General features: G+C 43.4%; 1 protein-coding gene across 5 annotated transcripts in view; it reads right to left on the bottom strand.

Moving 5' to 3' along the window:
- Window positions 1-23,833, bottom strand: part of BCL2L13 (BCL2 like 13) — a 99,069-nt gene that overhangs the window by 40,937 nt on the left and 34,299 nt on the right. For 3 of the 5 annotated variants that reach the window (XM_004616701.2, XM_004616703.2, XM_055127880.1), the window contains exon 3: window positions 16,691-16,798. The exons of the other annotated variants lie outside the window; for them this stretch is intronic. In XM_004616701.2, the coding sequence (XP_004616758.2) occupies window positions 16,691-16,798 (108 nt within the window). The remainder of the gene's footprint in view (window positions 1-16,690; window positions 16,799-23,833) is intronic. 5 annotated transcript variants of the gene reach the window in all.

Genomic DNA, 23,833 nt, shown 5'->3' with positions numbered 1-23,833 from the left:
ACCAGACTGAGCCCCCATTTCCACCCCCACCCCCGCCCCACCCCCTGCGCTCCAGTCATCTGGCCCTGAGCCACCCAACCTCCCAACCTCTCGAGCGCCTTCCTCTTGACCCCAGCACCATCCTGCAGCGCCAAATGCGTTTGTTCTGTCCCAGGTTCTGCCCTGCCACCTGGCATCCCACCATCATAGCTGTAGGGGGCATGGCCTCCGCAGAAGTGGGTGTGGCCTCTTTGGGGCCTTGGCTGCTCATGCGGCTGCAGTCATTTTACCCTTTCCCAGCACTCTGGACTCGCATCTTCATCTCCATCACCTAATTCTGTCGAGAATATCCTGGCCATCTCAAACACATCAGGTCAACAGTCCAGTAGCCTCTTCCAATTGCACCAAAATAATGGCAGACACAAGAAGCTGCACAAGCCCAATATAAAAGAACACATCATCCGAAGCTTCACTAGAGACCTCACATAAACCGCAGAGGTGCACCTGAGAGGAAGGTGGAACTCTAGAAGGGGGAAAAGGAGACCACCATTGACCGAGCTCATCCGAATCCTTTCTCACAACTAGAGGGGAAACTGATAGTGAACTGAAAAGTCCCACCTCCATACTACTCGAAAAACATGAAGGAACGGTGAAAATCCCCACCCCAGGAGAGGATGATAAAAAGGGTCCAGATGTCTCAACAGGCATTACCCACAATCTCTCCGATATAAAGAATTCAGATGAAATGCTGAAGATGTTCAATGAACTCAAAAGAAACAATGGAACAGACATCCAGTAAATTAAAGGAGGACATGAAAGAAACAGTGGAATGGACAGCCAAGAAAATATGGGAAGAAATGAGAGCAGAAATAAAAAAGCTACAAAAAGAAGTGTCACAAATAAAGGATACGGTAGATGAAACTAAAAACTCAGTGGGTGCCCTCAACAGTAGAATGGCTACAGCCAAAGAAAGAATCAGTGAGCTTGAAGATGAGCTGCAGGAAGCTTACAGGCAACAACAAATAATGGAAAAAGACCTCAAAACAGCTCTCAAGCGAATCAGAGACCTAGGGGATGATTTTAAGAGGAACAACATTAGAATCATCAGAGTACCAGAAGGACAGGGAGACAACCCCAATGAAAAAGCCACAGTTAAAAATATCATTGCTGAAGATTCTCAACAAAATATTAGCAAACGGAATTCAACAACTCATCAAAAAGATCATACACCAGGACCAAGTGGGATTCATCCCGGGGATGCAAGGATGATTTAACATTCGGAAATCAATCAACATAATCCATCATATCAACAAAAGAAAAGAACCATATGATCATATCAATAGATGCAGAGAAAGCATTTGACAAAATCCAGTACCCATTTATGATGAAAACTCTGGCCAAAATGGGTATAGAAGGGACTTTCCTCAATATAGTCAAAGATATCTACTACAAGCCTACAACAAGCATCATCCTCAGTGGGGAAAAACTAAGAGCCTTCCCTCTAAGACCAGGGATGAGACAAGGATGCCCACTCTCTCCACTTCTGTTCAATATAGTACTAGAAGTACTTGCAATAGCGGTTAAGCAACAAAAAGATACTAAGGGCATTCAAGTAGGAAAGGAAGAAATCAAGCTCTCACTATTTGCAGATGATATGATACTATACTTAGAGAACCCTAAAACCTCTACCAAGAAACTCTTAGAAACAATAGACTCGTATAGTAAAGTTGCAGGCTATAAAATCAATACCCAAAAGTCCATGGATTTCCTATACGCAAATAACGAGAGAAGAAAGTGATGTGAAAAAACCAATCCTGTTCACAATAATGCCTCAGAAAATCAAGTACCTCGAATCAGCTTAACTAAGGAGGTAAAGGACTTGTACAAACTACAAAACACTACTTCAAGAAATTATAGAGGACATGAGGAAATGGAAAGATATCCCCTGCTCATGGATTGGGAAAATTAACATTGTCAAAAATGGCAATACTCCCCAGAGCATTGTACACATTCAATGTGATCCCTATAAGGATACCCATGACATTCTTCAAAGAAATGGAGCGAACATTCCTGAAATTCATATGCAACAATAAACCCCCACGAATAGCTAAAGCAATTCTTAGGAAAAAGAATATGGGAGGAATCACACACCCCAACCTCAATCTATACTACAAAGCGGTAATAATTAAAACAGCATGGTGGGGCTGGAGCAATAGCACAGTGGGTAGGGCGTTTGCCTTGCACGTGGCCGACCTGGGTTCTATTCCCAGCATCCCATATGGTCCCCTGAGCACCGCCAGGAGCAACTCCTGAGTGCAAAGCCAGGAGGTAACCCCTGTGCATTGCCGGGTGTGACCCAAAAAGCAAAAAAACAAAAACAAAAAGCAGCATGGTACTGGAACAAAGGCAGAGCCACAGATCAATGGAACAGGGTTGAATATCCTGACACACACCCTCAAATATATGATCATCTAATCTTTGATAAAGGAGCAAAAAATGTGAATTGGAACAAGGAAAGCCTCTTCAACAAATGGTGCTGGCAAAAATGGAGAGCAACATGCAAAGAAATGGGCTAAGATCTCTACTTAAAGCCATGTACAAAAGGCAGGTCAAAGTGGATTAAAGAATCTCAGTATCAGACCAGAATCCATAAGGTACATGAAAAACAAGGTTGGCAAAACCCTCCACGACATTGAAGCTAAAGGTATCTTCAAAGATAACACACCACTGGCCAAGCAAGTGAAAACAGATAAACAAATGGGGCTACCTTAAACTAAGAAGCTTCCGCACCGCAAAAGAAACAGTGACCAAAATACAAAGACAGTCTACAGAATGGGAAAGGATATTCACCCAATACACATCTGATAAGGGGTTGATATCAAGGATATACAAAGCACTGGTTGAATTCTACAAGAAGAAAACTTCCAACCCCATCAAAAAATGGGGGATGGAAACGAACAGAAATTTTCTCAAAGAAGAAATCTGAATAGCTAAGAGACACATGAGAAAATGCTCTACGTCACTAATCATCAGGGAGATGCAGATTAAAACAACAATGAGATATCATTTCACACCACAGAGACTGGCCCACATCCAAAAGAACAAAAGCAACCGCTATTGGCGTGGATGTGGGGAGAAAGGGACTCTCCTTCACTGCTGGTGGGAATGCCAACTGGTTCAACCCTTTTGGAAAACAATATGGACGATTCTCAAAAAATTAGAAATTGAGCTCCCATTTGACCCAGCAATACCACTCCTGGCACTATATCCTGGAGAGGCAAAATGGTATAGTAGAGATGATATCTGCATTTCTATGTTCACTGCAGCACTATTTGCAATAGCCAAAATCTGGAAAAAGCCAGAATGCCCAAAAACAGATGATTGGTTAAAGAAACTTTGGTACATCTACACAATGGAATACTGTGCAGCTGTTAGAAAAGATGAAGTCATGAAATTTGTATACTGGATCTACATGGAAAGTATCATGTTAAGTGAAATGAGTCAGAAAGAGAGGGACAGGGAACGGGGAGGGGAAAAAAAAAAAACAAAGAGAGGGACAGACATAGAAAGATTGCACTCATCTGTGGAATATAAAATAACACAGTGGGAGACTAACACCCAAGAGTTGTAGAGATAGGGATTAGGAAGTCTGCCCCACAGATTGGAAACTGGCCTCACATGCTAGAGGAAAAGGCAGATTAGATAGAGAAAGGAACACCAAGAAGAGGATGGCAGGAGGACCCATTCAGGTTGGAAGATGCGAGCTGAGAGTAGACAGTAGACCGAACATGATGGCCACTCAATACCTCTATTGCAAAATACAACACCCAAAAGGAGAGAGAACAAAGGGGAATGCCCTGCCACAGAGGCAGGGTGGGGTGGTAGGGGATGAGGTGGGAGTGGTGAGAGGGATATTGGAATCATTGGTGGAGGTGAATGGGCACTGATGGAGGGATGGGTAAACAATCACTATGAGTAAAATGCAAACACAAAACTTCATAAGTTTGTAACTGTACATCACAGGGATTCTCTAATAAAAAATTTTTTAAAAAAGAATAAAACATACATATATCATTGCTGGAAAGTTCCCAGAGCTGGAGAATGCAGGCATTCAGATCCAAGGAGCTCAAAGAGTGCCAGCTAAAAGACACCCTCACAAAAAGACTCCAAAAAATATCATAGTCAGAATGATGGATGCCACGGATAGGAGCAAGGTCAAAGAAGGAAATCACATATGCTGGTGTACAACATCTCACATATCTCAGGCCTAGCTAGGCTTCCATGTAAAAATTGTTTTTCTGTTACTGTAACTGACAATGTTTCCATTTATGTAACTGACTTTGATTCTGTTTCAGTTGACTAAGTTAATTTGCATATTATGCCTATGTGGTTGAACATCATTGGTTAGGACATTAAACTAGTTAATGAAAAGAGGCTGAACAGGCTGCTCTGGGTCACAACAGCAGAGAGAGTTTGTGATCCTCCAAAAATTATTTCTTTCAAGTGTGTATCTCAATGTCTCAGACCGCCTGGCCAAACCATAGTGCAACACACATACAAAGGAGCACTCCTTAGATTTACAGCAGACCTATCAGAGGAAACCCTCCAAACCCGAAGACAATGGTGGGATATAGTGAAAAGGCTTAATGAAATGAATGCCTCACAAAGAATACTTTATCTGGCTACACTCTCCCTCAAACTCGAAGGAACGATACACTATTTCATGGATAAACAACAGCTCAGGAACTTCATAGACTCAAAACCAAACTTAAAAGAAGGACTAAAAGGGCTACTGGAAGACAAGAAAAACCCCTACAAGCACAACAAACCCCTACAGAAAGATGGCGCAAAACCCATGACAATAATCTCCCTCAATGTCAATGGTATAAATGCACCAATTAAGAGACAGAGTGGCAAAATGGATTCAGAAACTGAACCCAATATTCTGCTGCCTACAAGAAACACATTTATACAGTCAGAGCAAACACAGGCTCAAAGTTAAAGGGTGGAAAACAATCCTGCAAGCAAACAACTCCCTCAAGCTGGGGTGGCAATACTAGTATCTGACAACATAGATTTCAGGTAGAAAAAGATTAGAAGGGAGAGTGAAGGCCATTTTTTACTAATCAAGGGATATGTACAGCAGGAAGAAATCACACTCCTAAACATATACACACCTAATGAGGGACCAGCTAAATACTTAAAATAACTGCTAATAGATTTTAACAAGGACATTGCTAGCAACACAATAGTAGTTGGAGACTTCAACACTGCCCTATCACCTCTAGATAGATCAACAAGATTTAAAATCAGCAAGCAAACACTGGCTTTGAAGGAAGAAATAGAAGAGAGAGGGCTAATAGATCTATACAAAGCTTTATATCACAAAAAGAAAGGATACACATTATTTTTCCCAGTGCACATGGAACATTCTCCAAAATAGACCATGTGCTGGGTCACAAAACATACCTCAATAGAATCGGGAAGATAGAAATTGTATCAACTATCTTTTAAGACCATGATGCACTGAAGACAGAATTTAATCACACACAGACGTTGGAGAACCAAATCAAACACCTGGAAATTAAACAGCTCAATGTTAAAACAATGAGTGGGTCAGGAAGGAAATCAAAAAGAAATCAAAGGATACCTGGAAACAAATGAGAATGAAGACACAAGTTACCAGAACTTATGGGACGTAGCTAAAGCCTTATTAAGGGGGAAATTCATAGCGCTGCAAGCGTTTCTCAGGAAGGAAGAAAGAGTCCACATAAATAACTTGACTTCACAGCCTAAGATCTTAGAAAAGGAACAACAAAAGGATCCCAAACCAGCCAGAAGGAAAGAAATAACAAAACTTAGAGCAGAAATTAACGACATGGAAACCCAAAAAACAATCTGAAAGATCAATGAAACCAAGAGTTGGTTCTTTGAGAAAATAAACAAGATTAATAAACCACTAGCAAGACACACAAAGAGAGAGAGAGCACTCTAATAAACCGAATCAGAAATGAAAAGGAGGACATCACAACAGAAACCAAAGAAATACAAAACATCATCAGAGACTACTTTGAAAGTCTGTATGCCACGAAACAAGACGACATGGATAAATTCCTGGATTCCTATATTCTCCCAAGACTGAATCAAGAAGAGTTGGAATACCTAAACAGACCTATCACTATCAAGGAAATTGAAACTGTAATCAAAAGTCTTCCCCAAAGCAAAAGCCCAGGTCCAGATGGATTCACTAGTGAATTCTTCCAAACATTTAAAGAGGACCTATTGCCAGTTCTTCTCAAGCTTTTTCTAGGAAATGAAAGAAACAAAAACTCTCCCAAACAGTTTCTATGAGGCACATATCTCCCTAATATCAAAGGCAAACAAAGACACCCTAACAAAGAAAACTATAGGCCAATATCTCTGATGAACACGGATGCGAAGATCCTCAACAAAATATTAGCAAAGAGAATCCAACGACTCATCAAAAAGATCATACACCACAACCAAGTGGGATTCATCCCAGGGATGCAAGGATGGTTTAACATTCAGAAATCAATCAACATAATCCATCATCTCAACAAAAGAAAAGATAAAAACCATATGATCATATCAATAGATGCAGAGAAAGCATTGGGCAATATCCAGCACCTGTTTACAATGAAAACTCACCAAAATGAGTTTTGAAGGAACTTTCCCCAATATAGTCAAAGCCATCTACCACAAACTTATGGCAAGCGTTATCCTCAATGGGAAAAAAACTAAGGGCCTTTCCTCTAAGATATGGGACAAGAAAAGGATGCCCACTCTTACCACTTCTGTTAAATATAGTACTAGAAGTACTTGCAATAGCGGTTAGGCAAGAAAAAGATATTAAGGAAAGGAAGAAATCAAGCTCTCACTATTCACAGATGATATGAGACTGTATCTAGAGAATCCTAAAGCCTCTACCAAGAAACTCCTAAAAACAATAGAAACTTGTACAGAAGTCGCAGGCTATAAAATCAATACCCAAAAGTCCATAGCCTTCCTACATGCAAATAACGAGACAGAGGAAAGGGACATGAAAAAAAATCAATCCCGTTCATACTCATGTCTCAGATAATCAAGTACCTCAGAATCAGCTTAACTAAGGAGGTAAAGGACCTCTACAAAGGAAACTACAAAATACTACTCCATGAAATAAAAGAGGACATGAGGAAATGGAAACATATTCCCTGCTCATGGATTGGGAGAATTAACATTGTCAAAATGGCAATATTCCCCAAAGCATTATACAGATTCAATGTGATCCCTATAAGACATGACAGTCTTCAAAGAAATAGATCAAACACTCCTGAAATCCATATTGAACAATAAGCCCCCGATTTTTCCTTGGGAAAAAGAAGATGAGAGGCATCACCTTCCCCAACCTCAAACTCTACTACAAAGCAGTAATAATTAAAACAGTATGGTACTGGAACAAAGGCAGAGCTGCAGACCAACAGAACAGGGTGGAATATCCTGACACACACCCTAAAACATATGATCATCTAATCTTTGAAAAGGGAGCAAGAATGGGGGCCAGAGGGATAGCACAGCGGGTAGGGCGTTTGCCTTGCACGCGGCTGACCTGGGTTTGATCCCCGGCATCCCATATGGTCCCCCAAGCACTGCCAGGAGCAATTCCTGAGTGCAAAGCCAGGAGTAACCCCTGAGCATCGCTGGGTGTGACCCAAAAAGAAAAAAAAAAAAAGGGAGCAAGAAATGTGAAGTAGAGCAAGGAAAGCCTCTTTAACAAATGGTGCTGGCAAAACTGGACAGCTACATGCAAAAGAAAAAAAAAGGGGGAGGCTCAGATCTCTACCTAACACCATGTACAAAAGTCAGATCAAAATGGATTAAAGACCTCAACATCAGACCAGAATTCATTAGGTACACTGAAGGCAAAATTGGCAAAACCCTCCACGATATCGAAGCTAAAGGTATCTTCAAAGATGACACACTACTGGCCAAGCAAGTGGAAACAGAGATAAACATATAGGACTGTCTTAAACTAAGAAGCTTCTGCACCTCAAAAGAAATAAGGGCTAAAATACAAAGACAATCTACAGAATGGGAAAGGATATTCACCCAATACCCATCTGATAAGGGGTTGATATCAAGGGTATATAAGGCACTGGTTGAACTCTACAAGAAGAAAACATCCAACCCTATCAGAAAATGAGGCGATGAAAAGAACAGAAACCTTCTCAAAGAAGAGATCCAAATGGTCAAAAGGCATATGAGAAAATGTTCATCATCACAATCATCAGGGAGATGCAGATCAAAACAACTATGAGATATCATCTCACACCACAGAGACTGGCCCACATCCAGAAGAATAAAAGCAACTAATATTGGCATGGATGTGGGGAGAAAGGGACTCTCCTTCACTGCTGTGGGAATGCTGACTGGTTCAGTGTAGGATAACATAGCCTCAGGTAGTTTAGGTTTATTGGGTTACTCCTGTTACAGTGCTCCTATTCCTTTTTGTTTATTTGTAGCTTCTTTCTTAGTGTTCTGTTGACTTGTAAATAATGTTTTTCTCTTCTCCTTGAGTCCTTTGCACAGTTTATTCAGAGCAAGTCCTTTTTGTATGGACACAGGAAGACTTAACAAATGTTATGCTTTTGTAACCTGGGAGTCATTTGACTCTACATGATATTTTCCTCCAGGGCATCTGTTCTCTTGACCTAAGCCTCAGCTGCCCTTACTTCCTAGCATCCCCAAAGCAGGGTCCCAACGACGTGGGACGAGAAGGACCCAGGGCAAGTGGTGAGTTGTGTGCTACCCTGGCATCGAGATGGGCCTGGCCAAAGTGCCTAATGCTTAACTATAAGTTAAGAGCTTGATCACGGACAAATGTTGTCATGATCCAAACAGTGATAACTAGATTCGGACCCTGCTAGGGTGAGGATTGATTAATCTGGCCTGAGTGCTGTGGTCTGAGCCTGTGGCAAGATGTTCCCAGGAGAGCTGCCTTGCAAGCCTCAATGTATCCCTTGCTATGTCCATACAAAAATAACTAGTATTAAGATGTTAATAAGTTCCTGGACTAAGGAAAAGAAAAAAACCTTAAGAGTGAGGAAGGGCTTTGGAATGCCCTGCCCTCAGGAAGGGCTTTCTTATGTTGATTTTGCTACCTGGCTGGGTGTAGCCTAGAAGGCAAGGTGGGAGAGAGAAGGAGGAGGAGACAGAGAAGCAAAAAAAGAAGCAGCAGTTGATCCAGAGAGAGGCCGGAGCTGGGAGTGCGGGAGATGAGAAAGATGGAAGATTGAATAAACGGTAACTAATCAGCAACCAGCTTGGTCCTCGTTCTTCCTTCGCCTGTCCTTGACCACCGGCCGTCCCGATCCAGTCCACACACTGCGGTTCCAGGGCACCGAACGCGGGCGGTGAGACAGAGCCGCCCGGAGAGCCCGAGAGTGCACTCGCCCCTCGGCGAGCTTTAGTTTTTTACAGTTCAGCCCTTTTGGAAAACTATATGGACTATTCTCAAAAAATTAGAAATTGAGCTCCCATTTGACCCAGCAATACCACTCCTGGGAATATATCCCAGAGAGGAAAAAAAGTATGGTAGAAATGACATCTGCACTTGTATGTTCATTGCAGCACTGTTTACAATAGCCAAAATCTGGAAAAAAAAAAAACCTGAGTGTCCAAGAACAGATGACCAGTTAAAGAAACTTTGATACATCTATACAATGGAATACTATGCAGCTGTTGGATATATCATGTTAAGTGACTTAAGAGGTCAGAAAGAGAGGGATAGACATAGAGAAATTGCACTCATTTGTGGAATATAAAGTAACAGAATAGGAGACTAACACCCAAGAGTAGGAGAAATAAGTACCAGGAGTTTTGCCCCACAGCTTGAAAGCCAGCCTCACATGCTGGAGGAAAAGACAGCTCAGATAGAGAAGGGAATACCAAGTAAAGGGTGTTTGGAGGGTCCTCTCAAGTTGGAAGCTGCATACTGAATGTAGACTATAGATTGAACACAATGGCCCCTCAATGTCTCTATTGCAAACCACAACACCCAAAAGGAGAAAGAGAACAAAAGGGAATGCCCTGCCACAGAGTCAGGGTGGGGTGGGGGGACGGGGTGGGGGTGGTGGGAGGGATGCTGGGACCATTGGTGGTGGAAAATGGGCACTGGTGGAGGGATTGGTACTCAATCATTGTATGACTGAAATGCAAGCACAAAAGTTTCTAAGTCTGTTACAGTACCTCTCGGTGATTCATTAATAAAAAAATTTTTTGAAAAATCAGGGGGCAAGATGTTCAACGAAGTGTTATTTATAGAAGGTAAAACAAGAAATAAAATTAACTTTTCCCCTCAATAAAAGGAAATGAATGTTGAATAACACTGGTTTGAACTTACTCCTGCAGGGAGCTCAGGTTTACTGAGTTGCACCCATCACAATGCTCCCAAGGCACACCCAATTCCATTAAGCTCTTCTAATCCTATATTGCTTTTCTCTTTTCTGTATGCCCTATGCATGATTTAGCAATGTCCTTTTTGTATAGGGCGTTTGCCCTGCATGCGGCCGAACCGAATTCGATCCCCCGCCGCCCCCCCAATCCTATATGTTCCCCGAGCACCACCAGGAGTGATTCCTTAGTGCAGAGCCAGAAGTAACCCCTGAGCATCACTGGGTGTGACCCCAAAAGCCAAAAACAAAAAACTAAAAAAAATAAGTATTGTAAATTAAGAACCTAGTCATGGAAGTAACTGAGGGGCTGGGGCGATAGCACAGCGGGTAGGGCGTTTGCCTTGCACGCGACCAACCCGGGTTCAATTCCCAGCATCCCACATGGTCCCCTGAGCACCACCAGGAGTAATTCCTGAGTGCAAAGCCAGGAGTAACCCCTGAGCATCTCCGGGTGTGACCCAAAAATAAATAAATAAATAAATAAATAAATAAATAAATAAATAAATAAATAAATAAATAACTGAATAAGGACCCTGCTAGGGGAAGACTAACCTGGCCTGAGGACTATATATAGTCTAGGGTATATAATGAGATGTCCCCAGAAAGAGCCACCCCTTTAGCTTAATATATATCTTCTTGTGTTCACACAAAATGACTAATATTTTTATTGAAATATTCTTTAGTAAATTTAATATGATTGTTTAAATGAATTACTAGCTAAGGAAAAGAGGAAGCAATACGCCCTTAGATGGATCTGCCTTTGAGCAGATCTAGTAATCCAGAGTGCTGAACCCCCAGGGTAAGATTTTGTCTTGAGTTAATCTCCTAGAAGAACTTCCCTTGAAGGAATCTGTTTATTGTTATGATAATGCTCAAACACACCAAAGTGTTTTCCCACCCTTTCTATATAACTACACTGTAGAGAATAAACGTTCACTGACTACCAACCAGCCTGTGGCCTGTTCCTTCGTTCATCTGTCACTATCAGTTGACAGGCTAGGGAATGGTTCTGGGCCACCTAACGCACCCACACTTTGAACTCACAGCTGGTGTGCCTGAGTGGGCACCTAAGATAAAAACTGCATTTGGTGGACACCCCCCGCTTACAGGGGTGAGTGGGAAAACATGTTCTTGGGATACCAGGGACTTAAAAATCCTAGTCATATCCCTGACTCAGAGGAGAGTGGGATAGTTTTTTGGGGTGCTCAGAGTTAGAATCCTAGCAGTAACCCCACGCTCCCACACAAAGATGGATATAATCAGGGCTGCCCCAGACTCTTTCAGTCTATCTAGAGCCAGATTGAACAGGCTGAACCATGATGGATTTGATTCAGCATCTCTCCTGCTGGGGAGACCCAGAAGACTATTTCCCAGAGACCAACCCTGGGCCTGCTTTAAAGTTGTTTACAAAATAAACCCATGGTTCCCGGAAGAAAGGACTCTACAGAACAAGATTTGGGAAAAAGTTAAGGAAAATGTCTACATAGCATCTAAAGAGGTTACTCAGATCCCCAAGGAATCCTGGGTTACATGGGAGACTATTCATTCTATTCTCCAGTTAGGGGATGGTACACTTGAGAAGGAGAATATTAGGGATAAGACGCCCTTGGCTCCTCCCAACCCAAACCCCAAAAGGAGCTCAACATGTTGGAAACGTGTTCTCAAAGTAAAAATCTTTCTGATACTGGTGAATCAATGTTCCCCACTGATGTTAAGCCGGAGAGACCCCCATCTCCCCTGTATGACTCCACTTCCAGTGCATCAGATGCAAGTGACGTGGACAACACTTCTGCTTCCTCAGATTCTGAGTCAAGAGTAATGGGCAGAGGGCTCCCCACCGGGACTGCCTTCTCTCTCAGCCAAGCAGCCGCCAGGCAGTTCAAGAGGTGCTCTCCATCAAAGCTTAGAGCTGAGACCTCTCGACCATAGTGGCCGATACCACCCACCCAGAACACACAAGCTCCGTCTCTTTTTCCCAGTCCAGCTGGAGGACAACCAGCCTCCATCTTACGAGGGATTAAGAATAGATTCACTCAGTCATCTTATAAAAGGCCTAGTGCCTCGTACAGACCTACAACTCCGTACTGTAAAGAATTTTATTGGCTAGAGTACAAGTGCCTATTTGGTACCCCAAGATTTTCACCTGGTCACTGAAATGTGCTTAAGCCCTTCTCAGTGCATGCAATGGAAGATGTGGTTTCAGTGATAAGGCAAAACTTCATGAGCTGGGTCATTCTGTACAAAAAATTTCAGGGATCAAATTGACTTATGAGATGTTAATAGGCAAAGGGAAATGGCACAATCCAAAAAGGAAAGTCACCTTGCCTCATGCTGGTTTTGCTCATGTCTGCAAGGCAGCCCTATGGGCTTGGGAGATGACAGATGCAGATACCAAGTTTAAGGGAAGGTATACAAAAATTGTTCAGGGGGCCTCAGAACATATACAGACTTTATAGGGAGGTTGGCAGAGGCTATTAAAACAGGTTAAGGGTAAGAAACTCAGAAGCACCAGTCAAAACAATTGACTTTTGAAAATGCTAACAGGGGCTGCAGCATTTGCCTTGCATGAGGCCGACCCAGGTTCGATCCCTGGCATCCCATATGGTCCCCCAAGTACCGCCAGGAGTAATTCCTAGGCGCAGAGCCAGGAGTAACCCCTGAACATTGCTGGGTGTGACTCAAAAAGCAAAATAAAAAATGCTAATGAGAATCATCAGGCTGTTCTACACACCATTAGGAGAGTATAATGGGGTACATGAAGGCATGTTGTATTGCTGGTTCTGTTAAACATCGGGCGCAGATGAATACTATTGAGGTCTATGCAGTAAAGTGAGGAGCTCAGGATAAACGTTTCAATTGTGGGAATAAATGTTTCAATTGCAGGAAACCAGAAAAGATTGCAGGGAACCCCACGACCCTGCTTCTTTGAAAGCACCTCCTGGTCCCTTTCCCCAGTGTAAGAGAGGAAACCACTGGGGACTGTCATTCCAGATTTGATTCTGCAGGTAACCTGATCTTAGGAAACCAGCAAGGGGGCCAGCTTGAGGACATCCCAGACTACAGTCCCTCCTCCAAACGTGGTGTTTCAAAGTTTCAATCAGTAGATTCACTGAAGCCTGCGACAGAGGGGACTGCTGCCTTATATTCCCTGCCCTGATACAGTGTCCCTACAAATTAAACTCTGATGTAAAGGGACCAATCCACCAGGCACTGTGAGGCCACTCTTAGGGAGAAGCAGTTTGACTATTAACGGAATCACTGTTTATACGGGGGTCACTGATTCTCATTCTATTGGGAAAATTGTAATATTCTTACGGTGCCAACTGTTTGGACATTTGATAAGGGAGAGCGCACTGCTCAGCTTCTCTTCCTTTTTTTATGCCCGTCAATCCGCTCACCCCTGCACAGGAGGCTTTGGCAGCACTAATCCTCTGACTTCCAGAAGGCAACCTCCTGCTTTTAACTCTTGAGATCCATGGGGAAAAACCTAAGGGAATAACTGACTCGGGAGCCAATGCTTCTATCATCTCTGTCCAATACTGACCTGATACGTGGGCCATATGGGCATACGGGCAGGACCCTACCATCTGCACGGAGTAGGCATGATCCCGCTTCCTCCCTCCGGCAGAATGCCAGAGGCTCAAATGTACTGGCCTGGAGGGAGTCACGGCCACTTTCCACCCTCTGTAGCACCCTCAGCACTGAAGTCACAAGGATTTACATGAACAATGGCAAGCGGAGCTTAGCGATTCCACTCCTCTGTCCCTGTAGCCCTGTTTCAATCAGGGCCACTGCGGTTTACGCCCACCACCCCTCCACACTCAGTGGAATGTTAAAAAACAAAAAAGGAGGTATGCCCCCACTTGAATGTAGCAGGGAAACTCCTGGTAGGAGGAAAAGTCTATGACTATACTTTTTTTTTTTATTAGTTTATTTTTAATTAGAGAGTCATCGTGAGGGTACAGTTACAGATCCATACATCTTTATGCTCATGCTTCCCCCATACAAAGTTCAATAACCCATCCCTTCACCAGTGCCCATTCTCCACCACCTGTAAACCCAACATCCCTCCCCCCCTCCCCAGACCCGTCTCCCCCCACCCCACCCTGCCACTATGGCAGGGAATTCCCTTTTGTTCTCTCTCTCTGATTAGGTGTTGTGGTTTGCAATAGAGGTGTTGAGTGGCCATTGTGTTCAGTCTCTATATGACTATACTTTAATAGATGACAGACCCGAAAGAAACTCTGGGTCCCGCTACACCTCATCTGGAGTCAAATTCATCCGCCAAGGTCAGCCCCCAGGCCGTCAGAGACTCCACATCCCTCCAAATTTCATCTACCAGATTTGGCCCTGAGACCATCAGAAATCCCTAAATCCTCCAAATTCCAGCCCCGCCAAACCGATTTCAGCTAAAAGTCACAAGGAAATCAGAGAAAGAGTCAGCATCAGAGGACAAGACTGCTCTGGCATTCCTGATGATTTGTTGGACTCCTGATTGTAGCTCTCCTGAAACTCACTGCCGTGACCACTACCACTGCTACTGCAGGAACAGCTCCTCAAACCTCAATCTAGACGCATGATTTTACCAAAACAGGCAAAATGACTCTCACCACTTCTGGACAGTGCAGGCTGCTATCCACCGAGATATTGAGTAACAGTTGGACATTTTATAGCAAGTACTACTCTGGGTCCAGAGCTGGGCTGAAATTTCAGGTTTTTGTTTTGCAAACAGAAAAGGGGAAATGATTAAATACATATTCATTCAGTGAGTGGAATTTTCGAGTTAGTAAAATGTCAAATATTTTTAAAGTTTATAATGTGTAGGATCATAGCGAGAGTATGGTGGAAAGGGCACTTGCCTTGAACACAGTAACCCTAGGTTTGATCCCTGGCACCCCATATGGTACTCAAACCTCCCAAGAGTGGTATCTGAGCACCGAGAAAGGAGTAAGCACTGAGAACCATAGAGTGTGGCACCCTCCCAAAAAAAAAAGTTTATAATATGTAATATTACAAGCACAAGGTTGGAAGAGAGAGATTTTCCTAGAACTTCTGGTCTAGATCTGTAACTTCCTTGGGGGGAGAAGGATTAAAGGTTGAGTTCAACTGCAAATAGCCAATGACTTAATCAAACATGCCTATTTACAATGCAAATAAATAAAAAAAAAAACTGAAAGAAAAAGAGGCGACTAAAGATGTAGCTTACTCAGTGGTTCAATACTTGCCCCTGCATATGTGAAGTAACAATATCACAACTAAAACTAAAACAAAACAAAAAACACCACACAATAGGGCCAGAGAGGCAGTACCAGGGGTACGACCTGCAGAAAGAAAACCTGTTCAAATCCTGGGCACCATATCTGGTCCCCCGGCACAGCCAGAGATCACTCTTGAACACAGAGCAAGGAAGGGCCCCCCTGAATACTTCCAGATGTGGCCTCAACACCCCACCCACAAGAAAACAGTAAGAGGAGGGTGCTTCAGAGAGCTTCTGGGTTAATAAAAATGTGGAAATTTGGGTAGGATGCCATGCCTGGTGAGAATACCTTTCAGCATACCATGACCTATGTGTCTCTTCAATTTGGCTATTCCCGAACTACAGTCTTTGAAATAAGTCGGTGATACTAGAATAGTTAGTCAGGGTAAGTCAGTGATACAAGGATAGTCACAGTCAGGGTAATAGCTAGTCAGTGGTACGCCAATGATAATTCAGTGATACTACTCTACCACACTGATCCAAACTTTGAATTACAACAAATTGTTTAGAAGCAGAGCTAACACCTAGGCTTGCAACTGATGCCCAAAATAAAGGTAATCTTGAGAGACTGAACTTCTAATCTCTGGAATTTGATGGAAAGTAATGTAAGAACTGATTTAATTCTGAAAAACCTGCTGTTTTTTAAGAATTGCTGTTGTTGCAGGAAAGCCTCCAGACTGGAAGTAACCTGAAAGAATCCTAAACACAATGAAATTCATATAAATCAAATGAAAAGTACTTTCTGTAAGCCAGGAGTCAACCCAGGGCTCCTGCTTACAGAGCAGATGCTCTGCCCTTTGAGTTACCGCTCCTTCCCCTAGTTGGGAAACTCACATTTTCATCAGGGAAGAAAATGAACAATGTCTAGGTCACCCGTGTATACTACTATATTAATACAAGTTGTGCAATGTTTAGAGCATTCTACGTAAAAATCAAATTAACCCAACAGCAAAGCACACCAGATAGAATCTACTACTTAGGAAAATAAAAATAAACAGACCTTCAGAAATTTCTTTATCCAGGGATTTTAATTCCTTTTCAATTTCAATTTTAATTTTTAATAAAATTTCTTGATCCAGAAGTGGTGAAGCTTCATCTGGCTGAACTCCTGAAATCAACACAAAAGTTTACTATTGAAAGAGAGAAATTACTAGGATACAGAAGTACTTTATTAAATCAGAAAACAGAAAATCAAAAGTAGGAGGATTCGGGAATAGTTTTTACAATATCTATTTTTAAATCCTTAAAAATGTTTGCTCCTATCTACTGGGGGGGGCGTGAATGAAAGCATATCAGGCCAGGGAGATAGAGAACTCCAGGGCTAGAGCACATGAAGAGAATGTGGAGGGCCCGCAGTTTGTTGTTTGTTTATTTTTATTGAATCACCATGTGGAAAGTTACAAAGCTTTCAGGCTTAAGTCTCTGTTACATAAAGCTCGAACACCCATCCCTTCACCAGTGCACATATTCCACCACCAAGAACCACAGTAAACCTTCCCACAGCCCCCAGACCCCCCCAGCCCCCCACCCCGCCTGTGTAACTGATAAATTTCACTTTACTTTCTCTTTACTTTGATTACATTCAAACAAAAAACTCACTATTATTGTTTTGAGTTTTCCCCCCCACCAGAGTCGGACCTGCTGGAAAGGAAGCATTTGATAATTTGTTTTCTATTGCTGAGAATGAAGAGATATGAGGTTGTGTGGCCACAATAGCGGCCTCGAGGTTCTGGATTTCTGTATTTTAGTATTTTAGTAACTAAGTCCAGAGGAACTTCTGCCAGAAGTTGCATCATTGCTAGCTCGTGTTGTGTAAAAACACAAAAAAGAAAAGAAAGGGGCGCGAGAAGGGGAGCACCTGACCGCACTGGGCACTGGGCACAGGGCACCGGTGCTCTATCTCTCCCGCCACCCGTGTTCGGTAGTCTGCAGCCACTTCCCCACCCCGGGGAGGTTGATGGCGATGATGAAGCAGGCGAAAGAAGGAACGGAGCCAGGCTGGTTGGTCTCAGTTGCAGTTTATTCCATTCCCATCTCCATTCTCCTCTGATTCTCCTGTTTCTTCCTCCCCCATGCTACTTCATTCTCCTTCTCCTCTGGATCTGGATCTCGATCTAGCTTCTCTACATCTCGCTCTGGGACTCGCCAGGGACTGGCCCTGGGACTGGCCCTGGAACTCGCCCCCAACCCACTCTCAGACCCTAGTTAAATCCCACAGAATGAGGGGTTGGGGATTATACATAGGTGTGGTCACCATCAATAGGGGTAAAGTTCTTTCCCTCAGGGGATGCTCCTTCTAGGACAGATACTCTTTCAGCAGGACACCCGCCCAAGAGCAGAATCCCATGGGTGTGTCTCTCCTCTCCTTGTCCAACTGACATATAAGTATTCATATTATTAATCATTTTGTATGGACATAGCAAGAGGTGCTTAAGCTTATAGAATTGCTGTCCTGGGGTCATCTCGATCTCAGACTACAGTGCTCAGGCCAGATTAGTCTTTCCTGTCCCTAGCAGGGTCCTAGTCTCATCGTTACTTGATATCCTTGATATCAACCCCTTATCGGATGGGTATTGGGTAAATATCCTTTCCCATTCTGTAGGCTGTCTTTGTACTTTGGTCACTGTATCTTTTGAGGTGCAGAAGCATCTTAGTTTAAGGTAGTCCCATTTATTTATCTGTTTTCACTTGCTTGAGGGCCCGAAGTTTGACCCCCAGCACCACCGAGTCCCCAAACAACTGCTATGCATATTCCCCCCATAAAAAAAATTTTTTAATACCTAAAAACTAAAAGTAAAATAGTCTGTGGACTAGAGATATAGTACAGTAGGTACAACACTTGTCTTGCATGTGGCCAACCCGGATTTTATCCCCAGCACCACTTACAGTCCCCCTGAGTGCTAACAGAAGTGATCCCTAAGCACAGAGCCAGCAGTAAGCCATGAGCAAGCAAAGTTGGTGCAAATATATATATATTTTATTGGAAGGAAAACTTAGTGGGCTAAGCTCTTGCAAAGAGGCCAGGTTCAATCCCCAACACTGAGTACCAGTGGGAATGAACCCAAATAAAAACGAATGTATTCCTGTTTATTCAGATGTGTATTTCTGAAAAGGAAAAAAGGGCTGAAGAGATAATATGGTACCCCAAGCCTACCAGTAGTGATTCCCAAGTACATAATCAGGAGTAACCCCTAAGCACTGTCGGGTATGACCCAAAAAACAAAATGAAAGGTGGAGGGAGAGAGGGAGGGAGGAAGAAAAGGAGAAAAAAGCAGCACAATAGGTTAGGAAAAAGACTAGTATTAATATGTATTAAGTATATAATATATTCTAAAATATCTTGCATGAAACCTAATATGAAAAGAATAAAAAGGAATTACATTATTATTTACCCACCCTCCTATATGGTATGATAATATTATATAGGTCCCAAATTGCATGTCACATTTGTACACTTCACCCCACCCAGCTGCAGAGTGGGGCCCACATGCAAGGCTAGTCCTGCTCTACTGTTGTCTCTTGGACACAATTTTTCTGGGAGGCCAACACCCAGCAGTGATCAGGTGGTGATCATGTGATCAGTGATCATGCGGTATGCCAGGGATTGAACTTGGGCCTCATGAATGCAAAGCATGCTCTTGTCTGTTGTTTATCTCTCTAGCCCCGGACATAATCTTAAATGGCATAGTACCAGGATTTTACACACACTTTAATTTTCGTTCTTATTTGGATATAGTTAATATTTGCTTAGATCCACAAAATATAAAACTGAAGCAAAAGATCTACCACTTTGGGTAGAAAGATCTCTTTGTTTCAAACATATTAGATTTAGGGCTAGAGAGTAGTAAGGGCACATGACATACCCTGGTACCGCATATGGTCCCCGAACACCACCAGGAGTAATTCCTGAGTGCAAAGCCAGGAGTAACACCTGAGCATCACCAGGTATGGCCTCACAACAAAAATATATTAATATTTATGAAAATCATCATCAGTATCTTATGCTTACCTACATTTTCTACTGATTTTTCAAAGTGCAACAAAAGTTATATAACTATATATGAACTGATGTACAAAGTGAAGGTACTAGGGCTGGAGCGACAGCACAGTGAGTAGGGCGTTTGTCTTGCACGCGGCTGACCCGGGTTCGATTCCCCTCATCCCATATGGTTCCCTGAGCACCGCCAGGAGTAATTCCTGAGTGCAAAGCCAGGAGTAACCCCTGTGCATCGCCAGGTGTGACCCAAAAAGCGCAAAAAAAAAAAAAAAGTGAAGGTACTGTTGCCAACTGAAGTTTCCCTTCAGTTTCACATCATATTCATATTTGCAAAATAAGTTAATTTTAGCAACTTCAATGCATCATCTGCATCACAGCCTATGTTAAAGTTTTGCACAGTATACCAAGCACTTTGTGTGTATTTGTTAAACTCCCTAATAATCCCTTGAGATGTACAGCATTATTATCCCTATAATGAGAGAACTGAGGCAGAGGAAAGAGATCTGACCAATGTCAACCAGACAGCAAGCCAAGCATTCCAATTTTAAGGTTTGGACTCACCACCACACTAATTACCTCTCAGCATGCTAAAAAGTGCTGGCAAACACCCAAAAGTCAAAGACTCTTCTACAACAATGATTTCCTAATAAGACTTCTTAAGACGTTTTTTAATCTTTTGCATTTGAGGTCATAACCAGCAGTGTTTAGGGCTTAATCCTGGCTATGTGCTCAGAGAGTATTCCTGGTGGTGCTGGGGTACTTACCATATGCAGTGCTGGGGATAAAACCCAGGTCAGTCACATGCTAGGCAAGCACCTTGCTCTCTGCACTCTCAGGATTCCTGCAGCCTTTTAATTTTTTTAATTCACATCCCAAGGGGCTGGATCAATAGCACAGAAGGTAGGGCGTTTGCCTTGCATGCGGCCAACCCATGTTCGATTCCCAGCATCCCATATGGTCCCCTGAGCACTGCGCGGGGGTAATTCCTGAGTGCAGAGCCAGGAGTAACCCCTGTGCATCACCGGGTGTGACCCAAAAAGAAAAAAAAATCACATCCCATACATCCCTTTTTTATGAATGTTGTTATTAATACTGATAATGCTAGTGCCAAGATGGGGATGGGGTATTACAGAGACATCAGGTCCTTGCCATTTCTTACTATGGTGTCCATGAGGTCTGCACGCCTTTAGCTGCAGGGCGTGCACACACCCTTACTGCTGGAGAAAGCACTCCTTTTTTTTAATTTTATGCCTTTTAATTGAAACACCGTGAGAACAGTTACAGGGCTTTCAGGATCAAGTCTCAGTCATACAATGATCAAACACCCATCCCTTCACCAGTGCACATGATCCACCACCAAGAATCCCAGACACCCTCCCTCCCTCTCCCCCTCTGGGTGCAGATGATTTTCAATTAACTCTCTCATTGCTATGATAACATTCAATTTTTGACCGAAAATTCACTATCATTATTTGGAGTTTTCCCCGCAACAGTCAGACCTGTCAGAATGGCATCATTAGATCGTCTGTTTTCTATTGTTGATAACAATGAGCATATGATGTTGCACGGTCATGAAATTGGCCACCCAGTTTTGGGATTCTGGAATTAAGACCAGAGGTATTTCTGCCAGCAGCCGCTGCATTCCGAGATTGGTTTGTGTGCCTCTGGGATCACGGCTGTTCAGGAGTGGGGGAGCTGTTTGTGGGAGGCTGCTGGGGTCTCATTAGGGCAGGAAGCAGGTCCGGTTCTGCCTCCCCCCACCCCCCCGCCATTGCGAGATTCCCCATGGGTCCCATCATTGCAAGCTCCTATCTCTCTGTCCAAGTGGCTCTAAACGGTGGTGGTTGCCATGCTGCCCAGAGGGGCAAAGGATGAGGACAAAAACCCTTTCCCTCCCAGGGCTGCATGGGACCGTAGTTTAGTTCAAAGTCCATGAGTGGAGCTGGCAGCAGCCTCTGGGATTCTGTGCGTCTGGTATAATGGCCGCTCAGGGGTGGCGGAGCCGTTCCTGAGTGTTTTCTTTGGATATCAGGAAAGGTCGCACGGCCAAGAGATATCCCAGTCCCACAAACTGGAGCCGTGCTAGTAGAAACTCAGTGTCGCTGGGACTCCATCTGGAGAAGGCGGGGACTCTGCACCTTCTCCATCCGGCGCCCTGGTGTTGTTGGCCAGGTCTGAGGTATGGAGCATGGAGAAAGCACTCTTAACTGAGGCACACAGTTATGTGTCATGCTTTCCATGGGTTGCTCTGGTAGTCACCAGGTCACATTTCCTAACCTTGGCACTCATTCTTCATTTTTGTTGTGATACTGACCTGGGGTACACCTCCCCCTCTTTTTTGTTTGGTAGTGCTTACTCATCCCTGGCTGTGGTGTGGATGAAAACTGCTTGCAGCACCAGGGGTCACAGACATAACAGCAGCCAGGTTCCAGCTCAGCAAATGTGAGACACCAGGGATTTGAACTTGTAACCATATTCCTGCTTGTAAGGCAGAAGCTCTATGACCCATGGGCTCTTTTGGTCAGCCCTATTCTTAGACTTTTTGAATTTTAGTCCCTTAATGGCCCAATGACTTTTGTTCCAGAATGTTCACAAGCAATTTCAGAGTGCTCATGGCATTTCTCAAGAACATTTAAGTCTTTGATTTTTGTTGGGTTTTGTTTTTGTTTTTTTTTTTTGCTTTTTGGGTCACACCCAGCAATGCACAGGGGTTACTCCTGACTTGCACTCAGGAATGACTCCTGGCATCCTGGCGATGCTCGGGGGACCATATGAGATGCTGGGAATCAAACCCAGGTCAGCCTCGTGCAAGGCAAATGCCCTACCTACTGTGCTATCGCTCCAGCCCCTAGGTCTTTGGTTTTCTTTTATTTTTTTAAATTTATTTATTTTATTGAATCACCCTGTGGAAAGTTACAAAGCTTTCAGACTTATGTCTCAGTTATACAATGCTCAAACACCCATCCCTTCACTAGTGCACATATTCCACCACCAAAATCCCCAGTATACCTCCCACCCCCTAACCCCCATCCCCACCTGCATAGCTGATAAATTTCACTTCACTTTCTCTTTAACTTGATTACATTCCATATTTCAACACAAAACTCACTATTGTTTTTTTTTTTTTTTTTTGCTTTTTGGGTCACACCCAGCAATGCACAGGGGTTACTCCTGGTTCTACACTCAGGAATTACCCCTGGCGGTGCTCAGGGGACCATATGGGATGCTGGGATTCGAACCTGGGTCAGCCTGGGTTGGCCGCGTGCAAGGCAAGCGCCCTACCCGCTGTGCTATTGCTCCAGCCCCAAAACTCACTATTGTTGTTGGAGTTTCACCCAAAAAAAAAAAAGCCCTGCTGAAAAGGAAGCATTTAATAATTAGTTTCCCATTGCTGAGAATGAAGAGATATGAAGTTGTGCAGCTGCAATAGCAGCTGCGCGGTTTGGGATTTCTGTATTTTAGTAACTAAGTCCAGGGAGATTTATGTTAGAATTGCATCATTTCCCTTCCTGGGGCAGCATGGGGCTATGGCTTAGTTCACAGTCTAGAGACATCTCTGCAAGCAGCTGCTGGTACCAAAAGTAGTCTAGCTGGCCTCCGGATTGTGGTCAATCAGCCGCAGAGCGGCCACACAAACGTGTGGCCACCCGGGTCGCATCCTGGTGGAACAAGTCTTTGGTTTTGAAACTTCATCAGTTTTCACTTAATTCTCCTTTTCCCTTATTGCCTTCCACCTACAACCATACTCATTGCATAACAGAGTTATCTTTCATTCAGTTAATATACAACAGCTTTGTGTCTCTAGGTGATTTGACAATGTGCAATAATCAGTACTAAAAGACCTTGAGGAAGATAAACTAAGAAGAGTAATCTACACAGGGAGGTTTGAGGGCAAAAGAAGAAAAAAAATATACGCTAGATAATAGCATATAAAATACCAGTACCAGAACTAGGCCTGAGAGATAGTATAGAGGTTAAGGTGCTTGCCTTGCATGTTGCCAACCCTAGTTCGATATTCAGCAACACATACAGTCCCTCAAACACTGTCAGGAGGTAGACCTGAGCAAAGACAGGACAAAGTCCTGAGCAGCACCAGATATGGCGCAAATCCCCCACACCAAAAAGAAAGTCCGGGGCTGGAGCGAT

This window comes from Sorex araneus, chromosome 2 (assembly GCF_027595985.1).
Source record: "Sorex araneus isolate mSorAra2 chromosome 2, mSorAra2.pri, whole genome shotgun sequence".
Lineage (NCBI taxonomy): Eukaryota > Metazoa > Chordata > Mammalia > Eulipotyphla > Soricidae > Sorex > Sorex araneus.
This window is presented reverse-complemented; position numbering and strand designations above follow the sequence as displayed.